The following is a 25,749-nucleotide window of genomic DNA, read 5'->3' on the forward strand; positions in this document are numbered from 1 at the left end:
GCTCACTGCCATCTAAATATGTTACATCCAAGCATAATTACTTTCCAGTCATGCTCAATTCATTCTGGTCCTAACAATGACCACTCCACCTGACCCACTGACTTGAAATCCTGCTTTTTTTAATTGTTCAAGGCTTTTGGTAACTAAGCTTTGTTGGCAGGGAAAATATTTACTGCCTCTCAGAAGCAGCAGTAAGAAAACTCTCTGCTGTAATCTCAACCATCAGTGACAATGAAATCCATAGATTCACCACCCTCTGGCTTAAGAAATTTCTCTTCATCTCTGTTCTAAAAGGACATACTTGTATTCTGAGGTTTTGCCTTCTGGTTCTGGACTCCCCCACTTTCCGAAATATTCTCTCTATACTTTATTTTATTGTTGCCAAACAATTGATACTAGAGCGTACAATCATCACAGCGATATTTGATTCTGCGCTTCACGCTCCCTGGATTACAAATCGATAGTAAATATTAAAAATTTAAATTATAAATCATAAATAGAAAATAGAAAAGGGAAAGTAAGGTAGTGCAAAAAAACGAGAGGCAGGACCGGATATTTGGAGAGTACGGCCCAGATCTGGGTCAGGATCCGTTCAGCAGTCCTATCACAGTTGGAAAGAAGCTGTTCCCAAATCTGGCCGTACGAGTCTTCAAGCACCTGAGCCTTCTCCCCAAGGGAAGAGGGACGAAAAGTGTGTTGGCTGGGTGGGTCGTGTCCTTGATTATCCTGGCAGCACTGCTCCGACAGCGTGCTGTGTAAAGTGAGTCCAAGGACGGAAGATTGGTTTGTGTGATGTGTTGGGCTGTGTTCACGATCTTCTGCAGCTTCTTCCGGTCTTGAACTGGACAACTTCCATACCAGGTTGTGATGCACCCGAGGAGAATGCTTTCTACGGTGCATCTATAAAAATTAGTGAGGGTTTTAGGGGACAGGCCTAATTTCTTTAGATTTCTCAGAAAGTAAAGGCGCTGGTGGGCCTTCTTGGCAGTGGACTCTGCTTGGTTGGACCAAGTCGGGTCATTTGTGATATTGACCCCGAGGAACTTAAAGCTTTTGACCTGTTCCACTTGAGCACCACCGATGTAAGTTGGGTTGTGCGGTCCGCTACTCCTTCTGAAGTCAACAACCAATTCTTTCGTCTGGCTGACGTTGAGGGATAGGTTATTGTCTTCGCACCATGCCACCAGGTTCTTAATTTCCTTTCTGTACTCAAACTCATCATTATCCGAGATACGGCCTACAATTGTTGTGTCATCAGCAAACTTATATATTGAGTACAATGGAAACTTGGCTACACAATCATGGGTGTACAGTGAGTACAGCAGGGGGCTGAGTACAAAGCTTTGTGGGGCACCAGTGCTCGGAGTGATTGTAGAGGAGAGCTTGTCCCCTATTTTTACAGCCTGGGTCCTGTCTGTGAGGAAGTTGAAGATCCAGCTGCAGCTCTGAGTGCTAAGGCCCAGGTTCCGGAGCTTAGGAATCAGTTTATTTAGAATGATGGTATTAAAGGCAGAGCTGTAGTCAATGAAAAGGATGCATGCGTCTTTATTCTCCAGGTGTTCTAAGGAGGAGTGTAGGGCCAAAGAGATGGCATCTGCTGTTGACCTGTTGCTCTGGTAGGCGAATTGCAAAGCGTCGAGGTTGACCGGTAGGCTGTGGTTGATGTGTGCCATAACCAATTGTTCGAAGCACTTCGTAGCAATTGTTGTCAGAGCCACAGGTCGATAGTCATTCAGGTATGCCACCTTGCTCTTCTTCGGCACAGGGATTATCGTTGCCTTCTTAAAACACAAGGGGATCTTAGACTGAAGCAAGGAGGAGTTGAAGATGTCAGGAAACACTCCAGCTAGCTTGCTTGCACAGGCCCGGAGAACCCGTCCCGGGATGTCATCTGGGCCGGTCGCCTTCCTTGGACTTATCTTCTGGAAGGCCCTTCTAACGTCCTCCTAGGTGACGATGAATCTCGATGCCACCAGGTCCGGTTCATCCGGAGGGAGCAGGACGCTCCTCTTCTGTTCGAATCTTGCATAGAATACGTTAAGTTCGTCAGGAAGAGAAGTGCCACAGTTATTGATATTCGCAGCCTTTTCTTTGTGCCCAGTGATCTCATTTAGACCCTACCATAGTCTACCTGCATCCCTCTGGTTAGCCTGGGCTTCCAACTTGGCTCGATATTGCCTCTTCGCGCCCTTAATGCTTTCCGGAGTTCACGCCCGGATTCCATGTAGCGACTGGTATTCTCGGACCTAAAAGCCTCAGCTCTAGCCTTCAAAAGGGACTTGACCTCATAATTCATCCAAGGTTTCCAGTTAGGGGATACCCGGATCATCTTGCGAGACACAGAGTCCTCTGTACATTTCCAAATAAAGTCCGTGACAGCTGAGGCATACTCATTGAGGTTAGCTGCCGAGTCCTTGAATACTAACCAATCCACCGATTCAAAGCAGTCACGGAGGACCTCATCCGTTTCCTCCGTCCAACGCGACACCACTTTTGACACTGTGACCTCCTGCTTCAGTTTCTGTTTGTAAGCTGGGAGGAGGAGTACGGCCTGATGGTCCAATTTTCCAAAGTGAGGTTGTGGGATGGAACGGTAGGCATCCTTGACTGCTGTGTAGCAGTGGTCAAGTATATTTGGGCCTCTAGTGGGGCAGGAGACATGTTGGTATAACTTTGGCAGCGCCTTTCTGAGGTTGGCCTGGTTAAAGTCCCCGGCTGTAATGAGCAAAGCCTCCGGATACCTGGTCTCAAGTTTCTGATGTTGGCATGTTCAGGAAGATATTTTCTTGTTCTCCCTCTTATCTTCAGCTGATAGAGATGGGGACTATTGCACATGCTGGCAAAGTTTATCTCTGTTTATTTTCCTCAGATGTTGTGCTGTTGGCCTGTCTCACTGGCATTCACATCATCAAAAGCGGAATTTAGTGGAACTGAATCCATTATCCTCTGGCCCTGCAACTCCCCCCACACTGCGGCAAGTTAAATCATATTGCTCACAGTACTGGTGTTTGATCTGATCTTTTATCACAACATCCTCTGTATTACACTACAGTATGTTCAGAGCACACTCCACATCTGCCTGGGGTGGAATGTATATCTGCTGTATCTAAGACATATTCAATAGATTTCGATGAGATTCTACACCCCCCCCCACCTTATTCTAATCTCCGGCAAGTCCATGCCCAAAGCCATCAACTGCTCCTCATATGTTACCTTCTTCATTCCTGGGATCATTCTCGTAAACATCCTCTGGACCCTTTCAAATGCCAGAACATCATCACTTAGATTAGGGCCCAAAACTACTCACAATACTGCAAGTATAATCTGACCAATGCCTTATAAAGCTTCAGCATTACATCCTTGCTTTTATATTCTAGTATTCTTGAAATTAATGCTAAAATTGCATCTGCCTTGCATATCACTGACTCAACCTGCAAGTTAACTTTCACGGAATCCGGCACGACTCCTACAGGAAATGAATGGTGGATGAGTTACAAATCAAGTAGGCTGCTTTGTTCTGACAGAACCAGCCACATTTACTAGGTACTGCAAATGTGTAGCAGTAAATGGTTCAAAAGCTGTGGACTGTCAGGAGATGAGGCACTTGTGGCAAGCTACTAAACCACTGACCTACTTTTACGGTTACAATGTTTGCAATATGGTCCACTTAAGTTTCTGGTAAACTAGATGCTCTGATTATTTATTAAGACCTTTAGATAGGCAAAGCATGGAAGAATGTTGTGAGCAATAGATTAAGTGGAGATGAACAAAAATATCAACATGAACATGGTGAACCCAGAGACATATTTCTGTGCTATAGTCCCATGACTTTACGATTCTATGTTAATGTTCCAGCATTGACAATGACAAAATCAGTGAATGGTAAGAGAATATGGCTAGATTCAACTTATTTGAAATTATAATTGACTCTGTAATTCTGTGCCACTAACATTACTTGCCACTGATCAGCTGATGTCCAAATGCTATCATGCTGTACACATTTCCTGAGGAGTTGCAAACATATCTGAGCATTGTGCAATTATCAGCAAACATCCCCAATTCTAACATTATACTAGAAGAAAGATAATTGATAAAGCAGCTGAAAACTATTGAACATAGGACACTACCTAAATGATGCCTTGGGAGTGTGTAATTGATCTCTACCTTCCAACATTTTTCTGTCCCACAACCAGGTCAAATACTGCCTTAAAGTCTCACTTCTCCCATTCAGTTTCTGGTTTCATGTTTGAACCAAGGATGTGACGGAGACCTCAGAAAACCAAAACTGTTTCTCAGTAATTAGTAATCAAAACTGGCCATCAGATGGTTAAGTGCTCTTTGCTAACATTATCGATGATATCTCCATTATTTTCCTGATGATAGAGAACAGAATGATTGGGTATAGTTCTGTCTTACTTTACTGTGAAAGGCTCTTCTATGCGAATTTCCCAGTAGGTGCTAATAAATTGGAATAAAAACTGAAAGCGCTTGAAGTGTTAGCTGGTCAGCTGTATCACTGATTAGAAACATAGATACAGAGAAAACCTACAGCACAATACAGGCCATTCAGCCCACAAACCTGTGCCGAACATGTCCTTACCAAAGACATTACCTAGGGTTACCCATAGCCCTCTATTTTTCTAAGCTCCATGTACCTACCCAGGAGTCTCTAAAAAGACCCTATTGTATCCGCCCCCACCACTGTCACCGGCAGCCCGTTCCATGCACTCACCACTCTCTGCGTAAAAGACTTAACCCTAACATTTCCTCTGTACCTACAGTTGGAGTCAGAAGTTTACATACACATTAGCCAAATACATTTAAACTCAGTTTTTCACAATTCCTGACATTTAATCCTAGAAAACATACCCTGTCTTAGGTCCTGCCTCTTGCTGCTTGCAGTATGTCCTTCCATATCATTCTTCAAACTGTGATTGATTTATTATGCTACATCCATTTGTTTTATTTATTGTGGTATGCACATTACAGACAGATTCTCAAGAAGGTTGATGTTCGCATTCTCTTCAGAATGTATTTTCCTTTTACCCCCATGCCACTAGTATCATTTAGATTAGATTAGATTACGAGAACACTTAGTTCTCCTTTATTGTCATTTAGAAATGCATGCATGCATCAGGAAATGATACAATGTTCCTCCAGAGTGATACCACAGAAAAACAGGACAAACCAAAGATTAACACAGACAGAACCACATAATTATAACATATAGTTACTGCAGTGCAAAGCAATACCATAATTTGATGAAGAACCGACCATGGGCACGGTAAAAAAGTCTCAAAGTCCCCGAGTCCCCGATAGCAGGCGGCAAAGGGAGAAACTCCCTGCCATAAACCTCCAGGCACCAACAACTGCCGATGCATTGGAAGCAGCCGACAACAACCCAACACTGAGTCCATCCATCCAAAAACTTCAAGCCTCCAACCAGCCCCTCCGATACAGCCTGCCGAGCGCCTTCGACCTTGTCCCGGCTGCCGAAACAAGCAAAGCCGAGGATTCGGGGCCTTCTGCTCCGGAGCTTCCGGACCACACAGTAACAGCGGCAGTGAAGTGGGCATTTCAGAAGTTTCTCCAGATGTTCCTCCGTACTCTCACATCTGTCTCCATCAAATCAGAATTGTGCACGGTCCCCTACATGACAAGTAACAGACATCACCACCGAAGTGGCCGCGCGCGCTGCGTCGCGCCGCCATCTTCTCCTCCTCCTCCTCCTCCTTCTTTCATTTAGAGGTTTGGCAGGAAATTGCTTTTGCCATGTTGATTGATTTTTAAGTAGGAATTTATCTTATTGTGTAATATCTTCTGTTTTGTGTGTTTATTGACTTTATTGAGTCCTACTTGCCATCAGAAGAATGTTATTAAACTAGAAACAGTGCAGAAAAGACTTACAAGGATATTGCCAGGACTTGAGGGACTGAGTTATGAGAACAGGTTAGACAAGGCTAGCACTTCATTCCTTAGAGCATAGGATATTGAGAAGTGACCTTACAGAGGTACATAAAATCACGAGGGACATACATAGGGTGAATGCACTCAGTCTTTTACCCCAGTTGGGGAATCAAGAACTAGGGGACATAGATTTAAGGTGAGAGGGGAAATATTTAAAAAGGACTTGAGTGGCAATTTATTTTTTAATACAAATGATGTGATCTATGTGGAACTAACTGCAAGAGGAAGTATTTGAGGTAGGTATAATAACAACTTAAAAAAACAGTTGGACAAGTACATGAATTGGATAAATTTAGAAGTTTATGGGCCAAATGTTGGCAAATTGGATTATTTTGAATGGGGCATCTTGGTCTGCATGAACCAGTTTGACTAATGTGTTTGTTTCTATGCTGTATAACTCTGTGACTCTAAAATATGACAAGTTTAATGGAATTTAAAGAGCTAGAGTTGACGTGAACCTCGTGGAACATAGAAGTTTAATGGGAGAGTTACTGAGGTTTTCAATATTATCAGTAGCTGGATATTTAGAGAAAAACTGTGCAAAAACTGTCTCTTTCCAGTCAGAGTACATATAATTAATAAGCAGAAATAGCAGTTTTAATTCCCTTAAAAGTTATAAATTGACCACACGAGTCTCCTAGCAATCAATAGATTTGTGGTCACCACAACTGATCCTACCATTTTATTTTAGAATTATTTTAATTTAAAAGCCCTGATATTATGACAGAATTTCAATTCAGAACATTGGGCTAGACCTCTAGCCACACAGCAAGTTAATCATAACGCTATCTCAAAGTATTACAGTTTACACACATGATTAAAAATATACATTAGACATAATATACCCAATTATATGCACAGACTGCAGTACATCTGTGGACAGCAAGAACATCCTGAAGTTATACATCTGCAATAGCTATTTCCAAGCCTTAGAGTCATTAGGCTAAAGTGCAAGTGTAATCTATGTCAATGCACGGCATGGAGCATATCTAAATAGCTGTTAGGTTCTCCAAAACAAATATTCAGATAACAATTAAATTAGTAATGGAGATAATGAAATGGCAAAAGACCAAGCTTTACCACCAGTAAGCAGTTCGGAAGAACTGACCTAAAACAAGTTCTCAGAGAATTAGTAAACAGGAATCAGCAAAGAGAATTTTCTTTCCTTTTCTAAGCCATTCAAAAGGTTGGGTCTTTAATAGTAATACCCAGCATTAATTGTCCATCCGTAGATCTCCCTGAACAGAGCAGTTTGCGCTTAAATCTGAGAAATGATCTCATTGTTTAGGTCTGCTTAACACATAGACCAAATGCGTGAAGATGTATTTATTTTTTTATCAACAACTTCATTATCGCTTTAACTTTTTTTTCCAAATTCCAGGTTGATCTGCCAACCGAATTTAAAGTCCACAGCTCCACACAGAATTTACACTCCTGTCTCCAGATTACTGTTCCAACCTTCTGAATTCTAGTCCAGTAACTTAACCACTATACTTCCATATAGGGTTATGACTTCATAAAAAATAATGCTCAGGAAGACAAGGTGAAGTGACCTTCTCACTCTGACCTCATCTTATTTTTCAGTTCCGATGAAGGGTCTCCACCCGAAACGTGGACTATTTCTTCAATTCCATAGACACTGCCTGACCTGTTGAGTTCCTCCAGCATTTTGTGTGTTTTGCCTTGGACTTCCAGCATCTGCAGATTTTGTCATGTTTGTGAAGTGAAAAATATTTTGGACACAGGTTTATACCAGACTATATGAGAGCAACAGAATTTCACATATGACAGGTAAACGGAAAATTTAATTACAAACGTTTGTATATTAAAGCAATAACCAGAAGAAAGAAAAACTACAAATAAATCAGTAGCTAAGGACAGAACAGGACATATGACCAATGCCAATGTACTTACTGTAAGTGTTCTTTATACAAAAGAAACCAAATGAATTAATTGTAATGTGCATCTTGGAAAGTATAATATGGTAACCTATTATTGAGACATGGTGACATGATAATCAGGACTGAGAATTTCAGAAGTGTAGTGATGAGATCTATAAGAAAGTAAAATTGTAGTAGGACAGCAAAGGGGAAAAAAGCAGCCAGTGGCAGCTTTGAGCTTAACTAGAAATAATAATTAGCACTAGACAACGGGGTGACCCGTTGGGGCACCCTTTGAGAGAAGGGTAGTGCAGGCTAATGTGACCAGAATGAACATTAAATTTTCCTGAACGCTATTGGTATCACTTTGCTTTGGAAATTGAAGTAGAAAACCTCAGTTTATTAAAGAAGAACAACGCGTAGCAAAGCAAATATAGCTGCTCCTCATTTAACGAAGGACACATTTGATGGCATCATTTCTGGTTTATCTGACACCCTTGTGCCTCTCGTTGTCATTCTGGAGACGTGTAGCTCTTTCATCCCCGTCTCTTCAGCTCTTCTGCTGTTTGTTGTTTGTCTCTGATCCTGGAGACGTGCATGCCTCTCCTCCTTTGTCTCTTCTTCTCTCATCTTTTTTTGTCCCGACTCTTTGATCCTGGAGTCGTGCGGCCCTGGCCTCATCTGATTCTTGTTCTCTCTCTCTCCTTGTCGCTTCCCGACGACGTTTGGCGTCATCTCTTGACCATAATGTCCTCCTTTCCTTTCCATGCGGCATAATTAGGCTATTTTTTTTTACCCTAATGCTGGATAGAAGATACGAAGCACTAACACCAAAGGATGCTGATTATTCTTGAAGATGTGGTTGGCACTCTCCTAAATGGATGTGATATAGTCACCGCTGTCCTTTGACTGCAGCAAAGGGCTTTATGGGTGTCTCAGAGTACATCATTACAATAAGATTTAATTATCTCTTATTGATGGGTGGCAGTTAGATCTGTCCCAATCCTGCACATTCTGATGGTGATTAGCAGAATGTGACCCCTCAAAATAGAGCTGCCCTGCCCTTTTGCTCCGGTAGGTGTCGCTGCTGAGGCTGGACGTGCGCATGCATCGGACTATTGCGTCCGGATTTCCATGATGGTCAATCCCGTCTCGGGTGAAAGCCAGCCTGTTGACTTTTGGCGAATGAGCAATTTCATACGAATATATAACCCTGAACTTTGCCTGCATTCTGTAAGTTGGCGCATTTTAATTTGATTTAGCCAAAAAAAGTGCTGCTATGATGCACCGTTTGCGCTAATTGGAGGTCACAAACGGACAGGCAGACAGAGCATGAGAGTTTTAGTAGTATACAGGTGTGACGAGAATACACATAAAATTAAGATGTTTGCTGGCCTGGGCTAGCATCAGTGGCATCAGCAGTTGGTCTGCCACCTGCCCTCAGGGGAAGGAGAGATAAGGAACAATGGAGCAGCGTTTGGAGATGTGTAATGAAGGGACGTGGGAGAGAGAGAGAGCTGTCTGGAGCGGCTCCCCCTTTGAACCCTGAACTGTTTGAAGTGATGGACAGGCGATACCCCAGCAGGGGGATAAAAAGGGACCAGTTCGCTAAGGCAGGACACACGCCACCCGAGGTAACGAGACCCTGGAAGCGGTACGCCTCTCACGAGTGGTGAGAAGTACCGGACAACGCACAGGGTGGAAAGGTACGATCAGCGGGAACCCGGTGTGTGTCCGCCCTTGCCTGGGTGCCAGGTTCACTGCAGAGGATCGACCGCATCTGGAGGAGGGGTCACAGTCGGTGACCTCAGGTGACATCACCAAGGACCCGCCCAAAAGCTGCTTGTGAGCCATCTCGCTGGTCTGTGAGTGAAGCTGTTCTGAATGATCAGTTGTTCCTGTTCTATCTCTCTCTTCCCCCACGTTGTCCATCGCCATGGCAACGATTACTGCGAACTGAACTTTGAGTCACTTTGAAATTTGGTCATTTACCCCTAGACAACGATAGAGCTTGATTGATGCTGTTATCTTAATTCTGTGCACATGTGTGGTTAACATTGCTGAACTGTTGCATTTATTATCCTTTCGATTACTGTGTTGCTTGTTTCTTTAATAAAACTTTCTTAGTTCTAGTACTCCAGACTCCAACTGAGTGATCCATTTCTGCTGGTTTGGCAACCCAGTTACGGGGTACGTAACATAAGTGGGGTTCTCGTCCGCGATTTTGAACGCTAAATTTGGGACGGAGTAAATTGATTGGGTTAAAATTCCCGAAAGAAAGAAAAGACAAACAGCAGAAATGGAGGCTGAGGAATTTATAAAGGCACCGACCTTGGAGGCATTAGAGGATGCCAGGAAATCGGAATTGGTAGCTGTGGCCAGACGGTTGAATCTTGCTAAGGTGAAGTCGACAATGAGGAGAGAAGAGATACACAGAGCTATTGTAGAGCACTATGTATCTAAAGGTGTGTTTCCCCAAGGTGAGCTGGGGGTGGTGTCTATTGAAAAACCTGCTGGAGACGCATACAGGTACAGCTTGAAAAACTGAGACTCGAGCACGAGTTCCGGGTACGGCAGTTAGAACACGAAGAGAAGCAGTTAGAAAGGCGGGAGAAAGAGAAAGAGGTAGAAAGGCAAGAGAGAGAAAGACAGTTGGAGAGAGAAGAGAAAGAGAGGGACAGACAGTTGGAGAGAGAACAGAGAGAGAGGGACAGACAGTTGGAGAGAGAGGAGAAGCAGAGGGAAAGGGAATTTGAGCTGGAGAAGTTAAAGATAAGGGCCGAGCAGGGGCTCGTGCTGAACCAAGGTGGAGGGTTCCGGGCGACCCAGGAGGTTAGGCTGGTTCCCCCATTTGACGATACCGACGTGGATCGGTACTTTCTCCATTTCAAAAAAGTGGCTATAAGTCAGGACTGGCCGAGGGATAAGTGGGTTGTTTTACTTCAGAGTGTACTGAAAGGGAAGGCCCAAGAAGCTTACTCAGCTTTGTCCGCGGAAGATGCCTAGAGGTATGAGGTGGTGAAAGAGGCCATCCTCAGGATTTATGAGTTGGTCCCCGAGGCATACCGGCAGAGGTTCCGGAATGCGAGGAAGCAGTGGGACCGCACGTATTTGGAGTTTGCCCGTGAGATGCAGACATATTGTGAGCGTTGGTGCGCCTTGAAGTGGGTAGAGGGGGATTATGACAGACTGCTACAACTGATCCTGATTGAGCAGTTTAAAGGTTGTGTCCCTAAGGGTATGAGACCCTACCTCGATGAGAAAGAGGCAGCCACGTTAGCCGCAACTGCTAAGTTAGCGGATGAGTATGCGTTGACGCATAAAATGAAGTTTGCCCCGAGTAAAGGCTACCAGAAGGGTAGTCAGGACGGCGGGGAGAGTCCGCCGGAAAAGTCAGAAAGTAAGCCGGGGACTAGTGAAAAGGATAAGGTAGACCGGGAGCAGTCTGGTAGGAAGTCTCCTGGGGTCGTCTGTTATAATTGTGGGAAAGCCGGACACTTTGCATCCAGGTGCTTTGCCCCAAGGAAGGAGACGGGGAAAGGAAAAGCGGAAATTTGGAATGGCTGTATCGAGCTGTTAAGCGAACCGCTAGGGAAGGACAGGTCTGAAAAAGTCCAGGAAGGGCGCGAGAGGTTTATCTCGGCCGGACTGGTGTCAGTGAAGGAGAGGTTAAAACCAGTTCCAGTGCGGATCTGGAGAGACACGGGAGCATGTCAGTCACTAATACTGAAGAGTGTATTAGAGTTTAGCTCAGAAACCCAGACTGGGGAGGTAGAGGTCAAAGGTGTTGGGGAAGGGACAGAGTCAGTCCCTTTGCACCAGATACACTTACAGAGCAACCTGGTCTCTGGACTAGTCACGATCGGGGTGAGGTCCGAATTACCGATGAAAGACGTGGAAGTCTTGCTCGGTAATGACATCGCCGGGGGAATCGTGTTCCCAGTCGTGAGATTGACAGGTCAGCCTGCCAGCATTGAGGCCCCGCCGTCCATGGACTCACAGGTTCATCACGGGCCCGCGATCGTGAATTTAGCTGAAACGTTTCTGCCAAACTTGTATGAGACAAGGGGTAGTGAGGGAGCTGGGACGGACGTAGTAGTAGCCAGGAAAGAATTTGTGCAGACGCAGGAGCGAGGCGAGGGGCTGATGGTTTTTGCCGAGACAGCTCTCTCTGACACAGCCTTGACAAGCTATTGTGCGGAGGAGGAAGTGCTAAGGAAGAAAGGGAAAGCAAGTACAGTATCCGCAGATGAGGAGTGGGGGGTGGTGCAAAAGAGTTATGGGGATGAGGTTTTTAACATGGCCCACGAGGTACCCCCCAGTGGACATTTTGCGGTGCTGGAGGAAACAGTTGGTGGAACCATGAAAGAGATTTACCGGCTGCCCAGGGGGAAAAATGTTATTGATCATGACGGACGCGAACCGAGACGGTCACCGGCTTCTGATATGCTAACAAACCTAGTCGGTGTTAGCGTGGAAATCAATGAAGCTAGGGGCCCCCTGATAAGAGGAAAAAAACATTTTGAAAAGATTAGTATGGGATCGATCAGATGGGAGAAGGCTATTGTTTTGGCCAGATCTACTGATAAGGTCTCTCCCTTAATCCCCGAACAAAGCGAATCTTTAGAAGAAGTAATTAAACGACTCGCGCCCGTGGGTTTGATTGTCCCGAGGAAATGCAAAGAACTGGGACGTTGGGTGATATCTGTTACAATCGGGCGGCCTAGTAAACAACACCCATATTTTTTGAGTAATTCAGTGACTAAAGGGCTGATGAACACAGAGGTGTGTTTTGGCAATTTAATACGGCTGTCTGAAGCCAGTTTGATAGTGAACCTTGAAAAAAATGAATTCGGCCACACGAGGGTCACTTACCTGGGAATTGTGGTGACACAGGGGCAGCTGGCAGTGATGCAAGCTACAGTGCAGGCTATCGCTGACCTCCCAACCCCGACAGACAAGAGGGCCCTCAGAAGGCTCTTGGAGATGGTGGGGTGCTGCAGGAAGTTTTGCAATAACTCTGCGGTCAATACCCGTCCCCCTCCTACTAAGCCCTTGCGAGAGAAAATTGAGTCGGAATGGGACGACCCTTGTTGTTGTGGTCCGGGACAAAACCAAATGAGAGGTTACATTGGTCGCAATTCATCAGTGTTTTTGGCCACTATGAAGTTTGCTGAGTTGGAGCCTGGTCTAAGGGATTATTAATAACATGTGTAAAAGGAACAGAAAATGTGATGACTGTCTGTCAAGGTGTTGACAGCTTCAAACTCGCTGCGTTAGCCAAATAGCTGTTAAAGATGTATATTTGTGTATGAATCAAATAATGTATTCATGTTTGTAATTTTTACCTCCCGGTAAAAATCCTTAAAGGGGGGAAGTGTGACGAGAATACACATAAAATTAAGATGTTTGCTGGCCTGGGCTAGCATCAGTGGCATCAGCAGTTGGTGTGCCACCTGCCCTCAGGGGAAGAGAGATAAGGAACAATGGAGCAACGTCTGGAGATGTGTAATGAAGGGACGTGGGAGAGAGAGAGCTGTCTGGAGCGGCTCCCCCTTTGAACCCTGAACTGTTTGAAGTGATGGACAGGCGATACCCCAGCAGGGGGATAAAAAGGGACCAGTTCGCTAAGGCAGGACACACGCCACCCGAGGTAACGAGACCCTGGAAGCGGTACGCCTCTCACGAGTGGTGAGAAGTACCGGACAACGCACAGGGTGGAAAGGTACGATCAGCAGGAACCCGGTGTGTGTCCACCCTCGCTTGGGTGCCGGGTTCACTGCAGAGGATCGACCACATCTGGAGGAGGGGTCACAGTCGGTGACCTCAGGTGACATCACCAAGGACCCGCCCAAAAGCTGCTTGTGAGCCATCTCGCTGGTCTGTGAGTGAAGCCGTTCTGAATGATCAGTTGTTCCTGTTCTATCTCTCTCTTCCCCCACGTTGTCCATCGCCATGGCAACGATTACTGCGAACTGAACTTTGAGTCACTTTGAAATTTGGTCATTTACCCCTAGACAACGATAGAGCTTGATTGATGCTGTTATCTTAATTCTGTGCACATGTGTGGTTAACATTGCTGAACTGTTGCATTTATTATCCTTTCGATTACTGTGTTGCTTGTTTCTTTAATAAAACTTTCTTAGTTCTAGTACTCCAGACTCCAACTGAGTGATCCATTTCTGCTGGTTTGGCAACCCAGTTACAGGGTACGTAACACAGGTTAACAGTGAGTTTTGCATATGGGCTGTGGTAGCAGCTGTCACAAAAGTTAAGGTATTAGTGCAAAGATTGGGCAGCAAAGTAGAGTGGTTATCTTTGTGTTCTATTTGCTGTGGTCATGATCAAAGTCCAGAGGCTTTGGTAAAGAGGTAGAGCAGAGCTAAAAACAAATTAAGATTATTCCACTTTCTTATTCACACTTTGTGCAGTGAGAATAGCAGTCAGGGCAGTAGCATGCTCTTCTTGTAGGATAGGGCCACACTGCAGCTCCACACTGACCACAATAAGGAACTGGAAATGGACAAACTGGAGCTGGAGGTGAGGGAGGGAACGTCGACTCAGACCATGAGAGGCCTGCGTCGGGCATTTTCATGCCTTACAAGGCGCAGATTGGAAGTCTATGTGGGGCACCACTCCTCACACAGACTAGAGCAATGTGTGGTTAAGTGCCTTGCTCAAGGACACAAACACGCTGCCATAGCTGAGGCTCGAACTAGTGACCTTGAGATAACTAGACAGACACCTTAACCACTTGGCCACGTGCCCAACACATGTTTTATGGGAGGAAGTTGTCTTTTATGAGAGGCAATTTGTTTTATAGTCAGAAGGGATATTTTGACAACAGAGGTAAATAGGATAGACCTTCCAAAAGAATAAATGTCAGAACGAGATAAGAGAAAGATAATGGAGGAATGTAATGGAGCATGCGAATTACTGTGGTTTGTAAAAAAAAATACAGAAGTGCTTTGGTTGAAACGTAAAATTGGAGCTATTTTTCCAGAAGAATCTTGGCTGGAATTATACTTCCCCTTGCAAGTAATGAATGCATTAATAATGTGATCCACTCTGAATTTGTTGTACTGTAGTTTGTTTCTGTATGTTAGAAGACCTGGCTGAATGGTACATGACAAACTTTTAGTGAGGTGGTCACACCTACAGTGCAGCCTGCGGGTACTATAGTAGGTGATCACTGGGAAAGGGAGCGGATGTAAGCAGATACTGCAGGATTCCCCATGTCATTCTCATCAAAACTTCCAAGAGGACCAAAACCTTGTCGTAGGGTTTGGAGGCTTGCATGCCTCAGTGACCCGGAGAGCTACGTTGGCTCGAATCAGGGCTTTATGCTTTGTCTCTTGGTAGGTCAAAGGGCAGAGGACAACTAAGAGTAGTCCACTAGCCCTCCATGTTCAGGGAACACACAAAGTTGCTGGTGAACGCAGCAGGCCAGGCAGCATCTCTAGGAAGAGGTACAGTTGACGTTTCAGGCCAAGACCCTTCGTCAGGGTGATGTGTGTTGCTTGAATTTCCAGCATCTGCAGAATTCCTGTTGTCTCCGTGTTCAGGGGTTCAGCTCAGGGCTAACAACCCTGACTAGCAAAACAAAATTGTTACAGAAACACCAATGAAGGATCCTCTGCATTTGAGTGTGATGATACTTCTGAATCTCCACAGGGAACTTACATGACAGGCAGTTGAAAAGACCAAGGGGAAGCTACTGGCACGATAAAGGAAGCCCTAAGCACCGCCAGAGGTGGAGGACCTTCAATGCTGTCCTAAATGTCAGTTGCGTAACAGGCAGTCAGTAAGTAGGTATTCTCAGCAAAAATAAGTAGACTATTTTGGATACTGCTGGGGGTGGGTTGACCATCCAAGAGAAAATAATTTCCAAAAGTGGAATGGGATGCAGTAGTGTAAAGGGTGCTCTGCCTCTAGAGGTGTTACTCATTCTGTATGCAGTACGTTTAGTCTCAAAAATAACTTCCTGTTTGTAGCTGTTGTTTATATCATATCCTGCATGGGTTAGGGCAAGCAAGGTAGAAAAACATCCACTTCCATCCACACTTTATTTGCTCTTGAGCAGCAATATCTGAGAGTCTAATGCTTTCTTAATATTTGTAAACATTTAGTAGATATATTATGAAGTATTATATTTATCATTCATTGTTATTAAGCTATCATTGCACCATGAGTTTGCTCTAGTCTACAGCATAGCTATAGAATGTCTCATGTGTGTTTTACTTTGTTTAAAGCAGATTGTAAGAATAAGCGATATTAGTATATTCAGGCACATGACGATCCTGTATGGAATTTAATAAGTGCTTTACTTAACTTCCTGCATTTTCACAAAGTTCTCTCATTAGATACGTACAGATTGATGGATTAATCAGCCGTTGTCCCATGATTAGGCCAGAATTAAATTGAGGAATTGCTGGGTGGTGCAGCTCAAAGGGTCGGAAGGGTCTAAGCTGCGCGGTATCTCAATAAATTAAATAAATCAATGAATAGACCCTGAAGAAAGCTTCTGGCTCGGTTGATTTTTGAGACAGTGTTTAACTCCTTGCCTAGCTTTGTACGGAATGCACTGTGAGGGCAGCGGAGTGAAAGGATAACTCATCTTCAAAGGCATCACCACGGACTGGAGACACATCTGAATGCCAAAGTGTCAACAATATCAATAACAGATATATACAATATCAATATACAATATACAATATCAGATTCCGATCCCAACAGCGTCGATCACCCTGGAAATCAGGTCAGAATGTGGCACATCGATCGCGTCTTCACGACGCTCAAGCAAAACCAAAAATAGCTGCAGCGCAAGTTGGCGCTAGAGCTGAAGCAGCAAGAATGACAGCAGCATAAAGCTGAAATGCTAATTGAAAGTGCTTGTGCAAACATGGTGAAAGCATGCACAGACATGGAAGAAGCTTGTGTCGAAGCTACATAGAGTGTGCTCAAGGAAGAGTGTGAAGCAGGGGCTGCATTAGCTGTATGAAGCAGCAGCTGACTTGGACAGTGATGGTCCTCTCTCTGGGAAGGTGACGAAGCACTGACCATTGGTGCAAGTCCTCTAATACAGCAGCATGGTTGCACAAAATAGGATGAAATCAAAGCAGCAGACAAAGATCGGAACCAACTTCCTGCGCTGCTTCACATCAAATTTTTTCCCCAGTCCTCCTCCTGAACTTACATCCTCTGCTTCAGTTTCAAATCCAAAGAAATATGAATGAATCCTCATTTAAGGGTCAAGTTGAGAAGTGCCCAAAGTCACCCAACTTGGAAAAACATGGGTATTCATCACTTAATGAGAGCACACAAGGACTGAATGGTGCACTAAGAATGAAATCTCAACTTCTGAAACAGCACACGGTCATTTAAACCTTAAGGACATGGCTGACAAGATCCCCCCACTTGATTCTTCTGCTGAGATTGTCCTGTTACTTGGCAGAGACACCACCTGTGCAAATAAAGTACATGAACAGCTCAATGGTCAGCACAGCGCACCCTATGCCCAACGACTGGACCTGAGTTGAGACATAGTGGGTGAAGTCTACCTCTGTGGTGCTCATCAGCTCACTTAAGACTAATATCCTGGAGAATATGGGTGGCAGGGTGGAGATAGGTCTCTACCAAACAAGGTGTAAGGTGCTTCTTCTCCCCGCTAGCCTGCACATCACCCTTAGGCAAGGTGTAGCAGTTGCTTAGCCCCTAATCAGGGTCACATGAAACCAAGGGAGCAGGTAGTGAACAGTCGTGTGAGCAGCGGGTACATATCACAAGTCCCAGTTATACGATCACTGACACCAGAAAGACAGTCTTTGTAGAGTATTGATAACAGCTGGGGTCACCTATCTGTAAAGACACTGCCCAGACGAAGGCCATGGTAAACTATTTCTGTAGAAAAAATTGCCAAGAACGATCATGCCTCCAAAGGATTCCTTTACCTTAAGCTCTCTAATCAATTCTGGTTCATTGCAGAACATCCAGTCCAGAATTACCTTTTCCCTAGTGGATTCAACCACAAGATGCTCTAAAAAGCCATCTCATAGGCATTCTATAAATTCCCTCACTTGGGATCCAGCACCAAGTTGATTTTCCCAATCTACCTGATTATTGAAAATACCTCATGACCATCGTAACATTTTCCTTTTTATATGACTTTTCTATTTCCCATTGTAATTTTTATCCCATATACTGACTATTGTTCAGAGGCCTGAATATGACTCCCAACAGGATCTTTTTATCCTGATGAATGGTCTCGGCCTGAAACACTGACTGGTTACTCTTTTCCATTGATACAGCCTGGTCTGCTGAGTTCCTCCAGCATTTTGTGTGTAGTGTCTGTTTAACCTTACAATTTCCTAACTCTACCCACAAGAATCCTACATCTTCTGATCCTATGCAATCCCTTTCTAAGGATTTGACTTCATTTTTTTACCAACAGAGCCACTCCACCCCCTCTACCTACCTGCCTGTCCTTTCAATACAATCTGTATCTTTGGATGTTAAATTTTCAACTATGATGTTCTATCAACCATGACTCGGAGATGCCCACAACATCATACCTGTCAATCTCTAACCACGCTGCAAGATCATCTACCTTATTCCATATACTGTGTGCATTGAAATATAACACCTTCATTACCCTTTTCAATTTTGCCCCTTTGTTACACTTCGACTCATCCCACTGATTGTAATTTTGTCCCATCATGCCTGTCCTTCCTCACAGTCTCACTACGCAACGCATCTACTCGTATACCAACCGCCTCATCCTTAGTCCTATCACTCTGATCCCCACCCCCCTGCCAAATTAGTTTTTACCATCCCCCAACAGCTCTAGCAAACCTGCCCACAAGGATATTGGTCCTCCTCCGGTTCAAGTGTAACACATCCTTTTTATACAGGTCCTACCTTCCCAAGAAGAGATCCTAATAATGAAGAAATCTGAAACCCTTCTCTCTGCACTAATTCCGCAGCCACACATTCATTTGCCACATCATCCTATTTTCACTTTCACTGTATGTAGCACAGGCACCATTCCAGATTACTACCCTTGAGGTCCTGCTTTTCAGCTTACTACTTTACTCCCTAAACTCTCTCTTCAGGACCTCCTCCCTTTTCCTACCTATGGCACTGGTACCAATATATACCACGACTTCTCCCCCCTTTAGAATGTTGTCGACCCGATCTGAGACAAATCTGACCCTGGCACTTGGGAGGCAACAGGCCACCCAGGTGTCTCTTCTACACCCACAGAATCTGCTATCTGCTCTTCTAACTACAGAATCCCAATCACCACTGCACTCCTCTTCTCCCCATTTCCTTTTGGAGCCACAGAGCCAGATAGTGTCAAAAACTCGTCATTCCAGCTTCCCTTGGTACAGTATACTTATTATTGAGAGAACAGCCACAGTAGTATTCTGCACTGGCTGCCCCTTCCCTTTCCCTCTCCAGACAGTCATCCAGTTACCTGCCTCCTGCAACTTATTGAGGGTGACTACCTCATTGTAGTTGCTATCAATCACCTCCTCATTCCCTCCAGTAGTGTTGAATCACAAATAAGTGCAATGCATTTTGAGAACACAAATGAGGGCAGAGACTTCACAGTGAATAGTAGAGCCCTGGGGAATGTTACAGAACACAGGGACCTCTGCACAGAATTTCCAGAAAGTGGCATCACAATTGGAGAGAGTGATGAAGAAGGCTTTTGGCATATGTGTATTATATTAAATTTTGTAAAATATTGGGTAAATATCTGGAAGGTCAAATGACAATTTAGCTCTTTCTGATCCTGTAGCATGTGAAGTCTATTAAGTAAATGGATTCTTTCTTAGTCTCATGTAGCATTAACATGAGGATGTCTGTTAATGTCTAAATATCCAATGGTCACTTTGAGAACCAGGTTAATGGATTCTTTCTTAGTTTCTGTAATCGGGCTTATTGTTTGAGTGTGTAAACCTTAATGCCCTTTTATGAGTCTGCAGAATGTTGTGTCCAAAACAAATGGATGAAGAGTGACCATTTATGCGGTTAATGGACACAGAGTGTGTGAAAACAAACAAGCTGCGTTGAGACAAAAGAATAAAGAAGTTGTCTATTTCTGGGTCTCTCTGCCTTGTGGAGTTGCGCATATATTAGGCTGCCTTTCCCTGTTTCGTTGACTTTGCACAGGCCGGACTCATGATTAGTGCCTGGGGCCCAGGCTGATTTCATGAACAAGTTGAAATTTGGAGCTCCCCCAACAACAGCAACAATCAAGTGATGACTAAGAATCATGATCCCTGAAATCTTCGTGCCTTGTGGAAATCTTTGTGACTTGCTTTCTAGTATTTTGTGAGGTTTATTTGTGCTTTCTATTTTATGATAATAAATTAAGCTTTAAGTTACTTTGTTGTGCTTGTCCAATTATTACCACATCTCTAAAACACTCAAATAGTTTGGGTCTGATTAATTCAGCCCATTACAATACTGGCTGTCGTCAATCAGGGCACTATGATTCTGCCATGTTACGTAAATAGGCTGAGTAATTGGGAAGGCAAGTAGTCCAACAATCTGGTATGTTGGCCTTTACTGCAAAGGGATTTGAGTTTAAGAATAGGGAGATTTTATATACAGTTATAAAGGGTGTTCGTAAGGCCACACCAGGAATATTGTACACAGTTCTGGTCCCCTTACCTAAAAAGGATACAGTAACACCTGAGATAATGGAAGGAGGTTCACCAAGCTAATTCTAGGATGTGAGTGCTGTTCTATCAAAAGAGACTAGACTGTTTGGATTTCCATTCTTTGGAGTTTAGAAAAATGACAAATAACCTTATTCAAACATGAGATCCCAAGGGGGGTCTGGCAGGGTAAATGTTGAGATGTTTTCACTAGCGGGAAAGAAGGCAGGAGCTGCAAAATAAGGGGCTGCTTATTTAAAACTCAGTTGTATAGAAATTTCTTCTTCCAGAGGGTAGTGAATCTCTGAAATTCTCTGCTCCAGAGAGTGGTAGAGATCAGAATATTAGATATATTTAAGATGGAGATAAATAAATAAATACTTGAAAGAAGGAATTGAAGGTTATGGGAACTGGTACAGAAAAGAATGCGAGGCAGGAATAAATCAGCTATGATCGTATTGGATGGTGGAACATGCTTGATGGCCCACTCTTACTTCAATCTCTTTGTGTTCATGTAATTTATGTGATCAGGTAATATGCTTGAACTCACCCCATTTCAAAATATAGGAACAGAAGTATACCCTTCAGACTTCCAAGTCTGTTCAGCAATTTTGCTGGTGAACGCAGCAGGCCAGGCAGCATCTCTAGGAAGAGGTACAGTTGACGTTTCAGGACGAAGGGTCTCGGCCTGAAACGTCGACTGTACCTCTTCCTAGAGATGCTGCCTGGCCTGCTGCGTTCACCAGCAACTTTGATGTGTGTTGCTTGAATTTCCAGCATCTGCAGAATTCCTTGTGTTTGCCTGTTCAGCAATTTAACTAGATCTCAGCTGTTTTGTAACTTAATCCTTATTCAGCCAACTTATTATCACAACGATCATCTAATACAAACACACTTCTCAAATGACAACATTTTTGTATTGACAATTCCTGCTTTACAATGGATCATACATCTACCTGCCAGATTTAAAATAATACCTGAAAACCTGCACAGGTCAGGGTCTTCAAAAGAACCCTCAAAGGGAAAAATAGAGATATTAAAGACGGAAATAGAGCTGTTTCCGAAGATGCAAGCACAGGAGTTGCCATTTAGCGACATAATATCTAAGCTCCACCCTCCTCTTCTATGTATATTTAAGGCAGATTCTTGATTGGTCAGGAAGGGATATGGGGTGAAGGCAGGAGATTGGGGCTGAGAGGAAAATTGGATCAGCCATGTTGAAGTGGTGGAGCAGACTTGATGGGCCAAATGGCCTAATTCTGCTCCTATATCTTATGGTCTATGGTCTTTGACAGTGATGCCCTCCCTCAGAACTGTGGATTATATCTTATCGGTGGAGTGTCATCACTATGCAGAATTCAATTTCATTTTAAATAACTGCTACATAAATGATGAGTAATTGTTAAACTATTGGAACTGCCATCAATAAGACATTAATAACTGTGCCTATACCCTAAATATGACTATAAATACGGTAACAATTTTGTTACTTCAAAGTCCAAAGTTCAAAGTAAATTTATTGTCAGTGTACATACAGCATATGTCACCAGATATCTCTCTATATCAAGAATTATTACCTGTGTTTCTGGAAATTTGCCTTTCTGAGATTGATCGTGAAGGAGATTCATCAGGGCTGTTTGTTGTATCTGATGATCCAGGATCATTCAACCGTTGAACAACTGCACTATGTTCTGTGTAGCAAGCTCTGCAGCAGCGCTCTCTTTTACCACTGTGTTTTGTCATTACAAAATTATTACTACAATAATAGCAGAAGATACGGCCACAAAGTCTGAAAAGGAACAAAGCAGAAATTATTTTCCAGCTGTCAACAACCATGCAACTGAAACCAAATTAGATATATCTCTTGGACGACTATTTATGCCTTCATTTTCACCTATAATAAAACATAAGTGACATACTTTCTGCACAGCATTTTTAATGCACACTTTTATTACAATTAGCAAAGGGAAAGGATCACCAATGGAAGAATGGATTGATGTGATTAGTGACGGGTGTGTGGAGACTGATGTGGCTTGGTGTATGACCAGAGATGGAGATTGGTGTGGCTTGCTGTGTGACTGGAGAAGGAGATTGACATGGTTTGGTGTGTATCTGGAGAAGGAGGCTGACATGGTTTGGTGTGTAACTGGAGAAGGAGACTGACATGGTTTGGTGTGTAACTGGAGAAGGAGACTGACATGGTTTGGTGTGTGACTGGAGAAGGAGACTGGCCTGGTTTGGTGTGTATCTGGAGAAGGAGACTGGCCTGGTTTGGTGTGTATCTGGAGAAGGAGACTGGCCTGGTTTGGTGTGTATCTGGAGAAGGAGACTGACGTGGTTTGGTGTGTGACTGGAGAAGGAGACTGACATGGTTTGGTGAGCGACTGGAGAAGGAGACTGACATGGTTTGGTGAGCGACTGGAGAAGGAGACTGACGTGGTTTGGTGTGTGACTGGAGAAGGAGACTGACATGGTTTGGTGTGTGACTGGAGAAGGAGACTGACATGGTTTGGTATGTGACTGGAGAAGGAGGCTGGCATGGTTTGGTGTGTATCTGGAGAAGGAGACTGGCCTGGTTTGGTGTATATCTGGAGAAGGAGACTGGCCTGGTTTGGTGTGTATCTGGAGAAGGAGACTGGCCTGGTTTGGTGTGTATCTGGAGAAGGAGACTGACGTGGTTTGGTGTGTGACTGGAGAAGGAGACTGGCCTGGTTTGGTGTGTATCTGGAGAAGGAGACTGGCCTGGTTTGGTGTGTATCTGGAGAAGGAGACTGGCCTGGTTTGGTGTGTATCTGGAGAAGGAGACTGACGTGGTTTGGTGTGTGACTGGAGAAGGAGACTGACATGGTTTGGTGAGCGACTGGAGAAGGAGACTGACATGGTTTGGTGAGCGACTGGAGAAGGAGACTGACGTGGTTTGGTGTGTGACTGGAGAAGGAGACTGACATGGTTTGGTGTGTGACTGGAGAAGGAGACTGACATGGTTTGGTATGTGACTGGAGAAGGAGGCTGGCATGGTTTGGTGTGTATCTAGAGAAGGAGACTGACGTGGTTTGGTGTGTGACTGGAGAAGGAGACTGACATGGTTTGGTGTGCAACTGGAGAAGGAGACTGACATGGTTTGGTGTGTATCTAGAGAAGGAGACTGACGTGGTTTGGTGTGTGACTGGAGAAGGAGACTGACATGGTTTGGTGAGTGACTGAAGCACGAGACTGACATGGTTTGGTGTGTGACTGGAGAAGGAGACTGACATGGTTTGGTGTGTGACTGGAGAAGGAGACTGATGTGGTTTGGTGTGTGACTGGAGAAGGAGACTGATGTGGTTTGGTGTGTGACTGGAGAAGGAGACTGACATGGTTTGGTGAGTGACTGGAGCACGAGACTGACATGGTTTGGTGTGTGACTGGAGAAGGAGACTGACATAGTTTGGTGAGCGACTGGAGAAGGAGACTGACGTGGTTTGGTGAGTGACTGGAGAAGGAGACTGACATGGTTTGGTGTGTGACTGGAGAAGGAGACTGACATGGTTTGGTGTATGACTGGAGAAGGAGACTGACATGGTTTGGTGTGTGACTGGAGAAGGAGACTGGCCTGGTTTGGTGTGTGACCAAAGAAGACTGATGTAGTTCGGTGTGTGACTGGAGACAAGCATCATCTGGTGTGTGTCTGAAGCAGGAGACTGGCCTGGCTTGGTGTGTGACTGGAGCAGACTGGCCTGGTTTGGTGTGTGACCGAAGATTGGGACTGAAGTAGTTGGGTGTCTGACTGGAGATAGAGACTAGCATCATTTGGTATATGACTGGAGATGGAGACTGATGTGGCTTGGTGTGTGAGGGTGTGACTGGCATGCGACTGGAGTAAAGGGCCAGTTTTTTTAAGTGTGCAATCCTCTGGTAAAGTACAGACTCCATTGAACAGATCCCAAATTACCAACATTGACAGAAGCAGTGTTGAAACAAGGAGATAAATGTCAAAGCTTTCAGAGGCCCACAAAATCTGCTCTTCTCAGTCAGTGTCTCACAGACAACCAATCAATTGTGAGTTGTTGGACTGACTGTGAGACAATCCATCAGGATCTGCAAAGTGTCCAAAATTTATGGATTGTCCTAAATCTGAAGACATATTTTCAATAAGTGATGTTGTGAAATTAACAAAGAGTTCAAAGAACTAAACGACCACAAACATAAGGAGCGCCTGGATTAAAAAGTCCAGTGTTACTCAAGATAATTCAAACAGCTATAAAAACTCCTAAAGGCAGAGGTCCAGCAGAAAGCTCACGGAAGACTGTACAAGCGGCTCCTGAAGACTCTGACTTGCATAAATTCTTCAGTGCTATAAAAACCATCTCTGGCCCCTGCACCCAAAGGACCACACCACAGTGCAGTTTGTGAATATTGTACACTGTGGACTGATATTACAAGGAATGAATGATGAAAGTGGTTGATAGGATGCCAGTCCAACAGGCTGCTTTGTCCTGGATAGAGTCAAATTTCCAAAGAGTTGTTATTCCAAGCATGAAGAAGATTTCATGTGTCATTGTCAATGACAGAAAAGTAGGTGAGTCACTTCTCACAAGATACCAAACCTTTGACCTGCTCCGTTAGTCACAATCTTTATCATTTATCACAGGCCATTTGAGTTATAGTCATAGAGCACTACAATGCAGAAAAAGGCCCTTCTCCCCATCTAGTCTGAGCCAAAATATTATTCTGCCTAATCCCATCAACCAGCATTTTCGATAACCTTTCCATCTATGCACCTATGATGGTGCTGGTGTCCTTCTGTGGGCTGCAGAAAATAGTTCCAAAATGCATGTGGCTTTCCTCCGAACAATAGACTTCTAAGTCACCTCAATGATTTTCTGATCTCATCATCATCTGAAGAACCTGGACCAGCCAGGCACAGCGCCTTTAAGGCTCATCACCATGGCCAAAAGCAAGGCAGGTGGAGGGTGACTCCAAGGCAGGCCGAAAAGCAGAGGGATGAGGCTTCCTCTACACAGCATCTTGTTGGCAAATGTGCAATCGCTGGAGAATAAAATTGGGAATCTGAGGTCAAGACTGCTGTATCTGAGGTAGCTGAAAGTCTTCTCAATTGCATGCTGTATCGAAACATGGATTTCTCCCGATATGCCGAATGCAGCAGTTAGTCCAGAAGGATTCACAATTCAAAGAGTGGACTGAACTGCAGACTCGTGGAAGGCAAGGAGAGCTGATGTGTTTTATGGTTAACT

General features: G+C 44.3%; 1 protein-coding gene across 3 annotated transcripts in view; it reads right to left on the reverse strand.

Moving 5' to 3' along the window:
• fyco1a (FYVE and coiled-coil domain autophagy adaptor 1a) overlaps positions 1 to 25,749 on the reverse strand; it is a 244,449-nt gene that overhangs the window by 127,138 nt on the left and 91,562 nt on the right. For all 3 annotated transcript variants that reach the window (XR_010020753.1, XR_010020754.1, XM_063069670.1), the window contains exon 13: positions 22,093 to 22,304. Coding sequence is in view for 1 of the 3 variants with exons in the window: in XM_063069670.1 (XP_062925740.1) it covers positions 22,093 to 22,304 (212 nt within the window). In the remaining 2 variants the exon portion in view is untranslated. The remainder of the gene's footprint in view (positions 1 to 22,092; positions 22,305 to 25,749) is intronic.

Source organism: Mobula hypostoma, chromosome 17, assembly GCF_963921235.1.
Source record: "Mobula hypostoma chromosome 17, sMobHyp1.1, whole genome shotgun sequence".
Taxonomy (NCBI): domain Eukaryota; kingdom Metazoa; phylum Chordata; class Chondrichthyes; order Myliobatiformes; family Myliobatidae; genus Mobula; species Mobula hypostoma.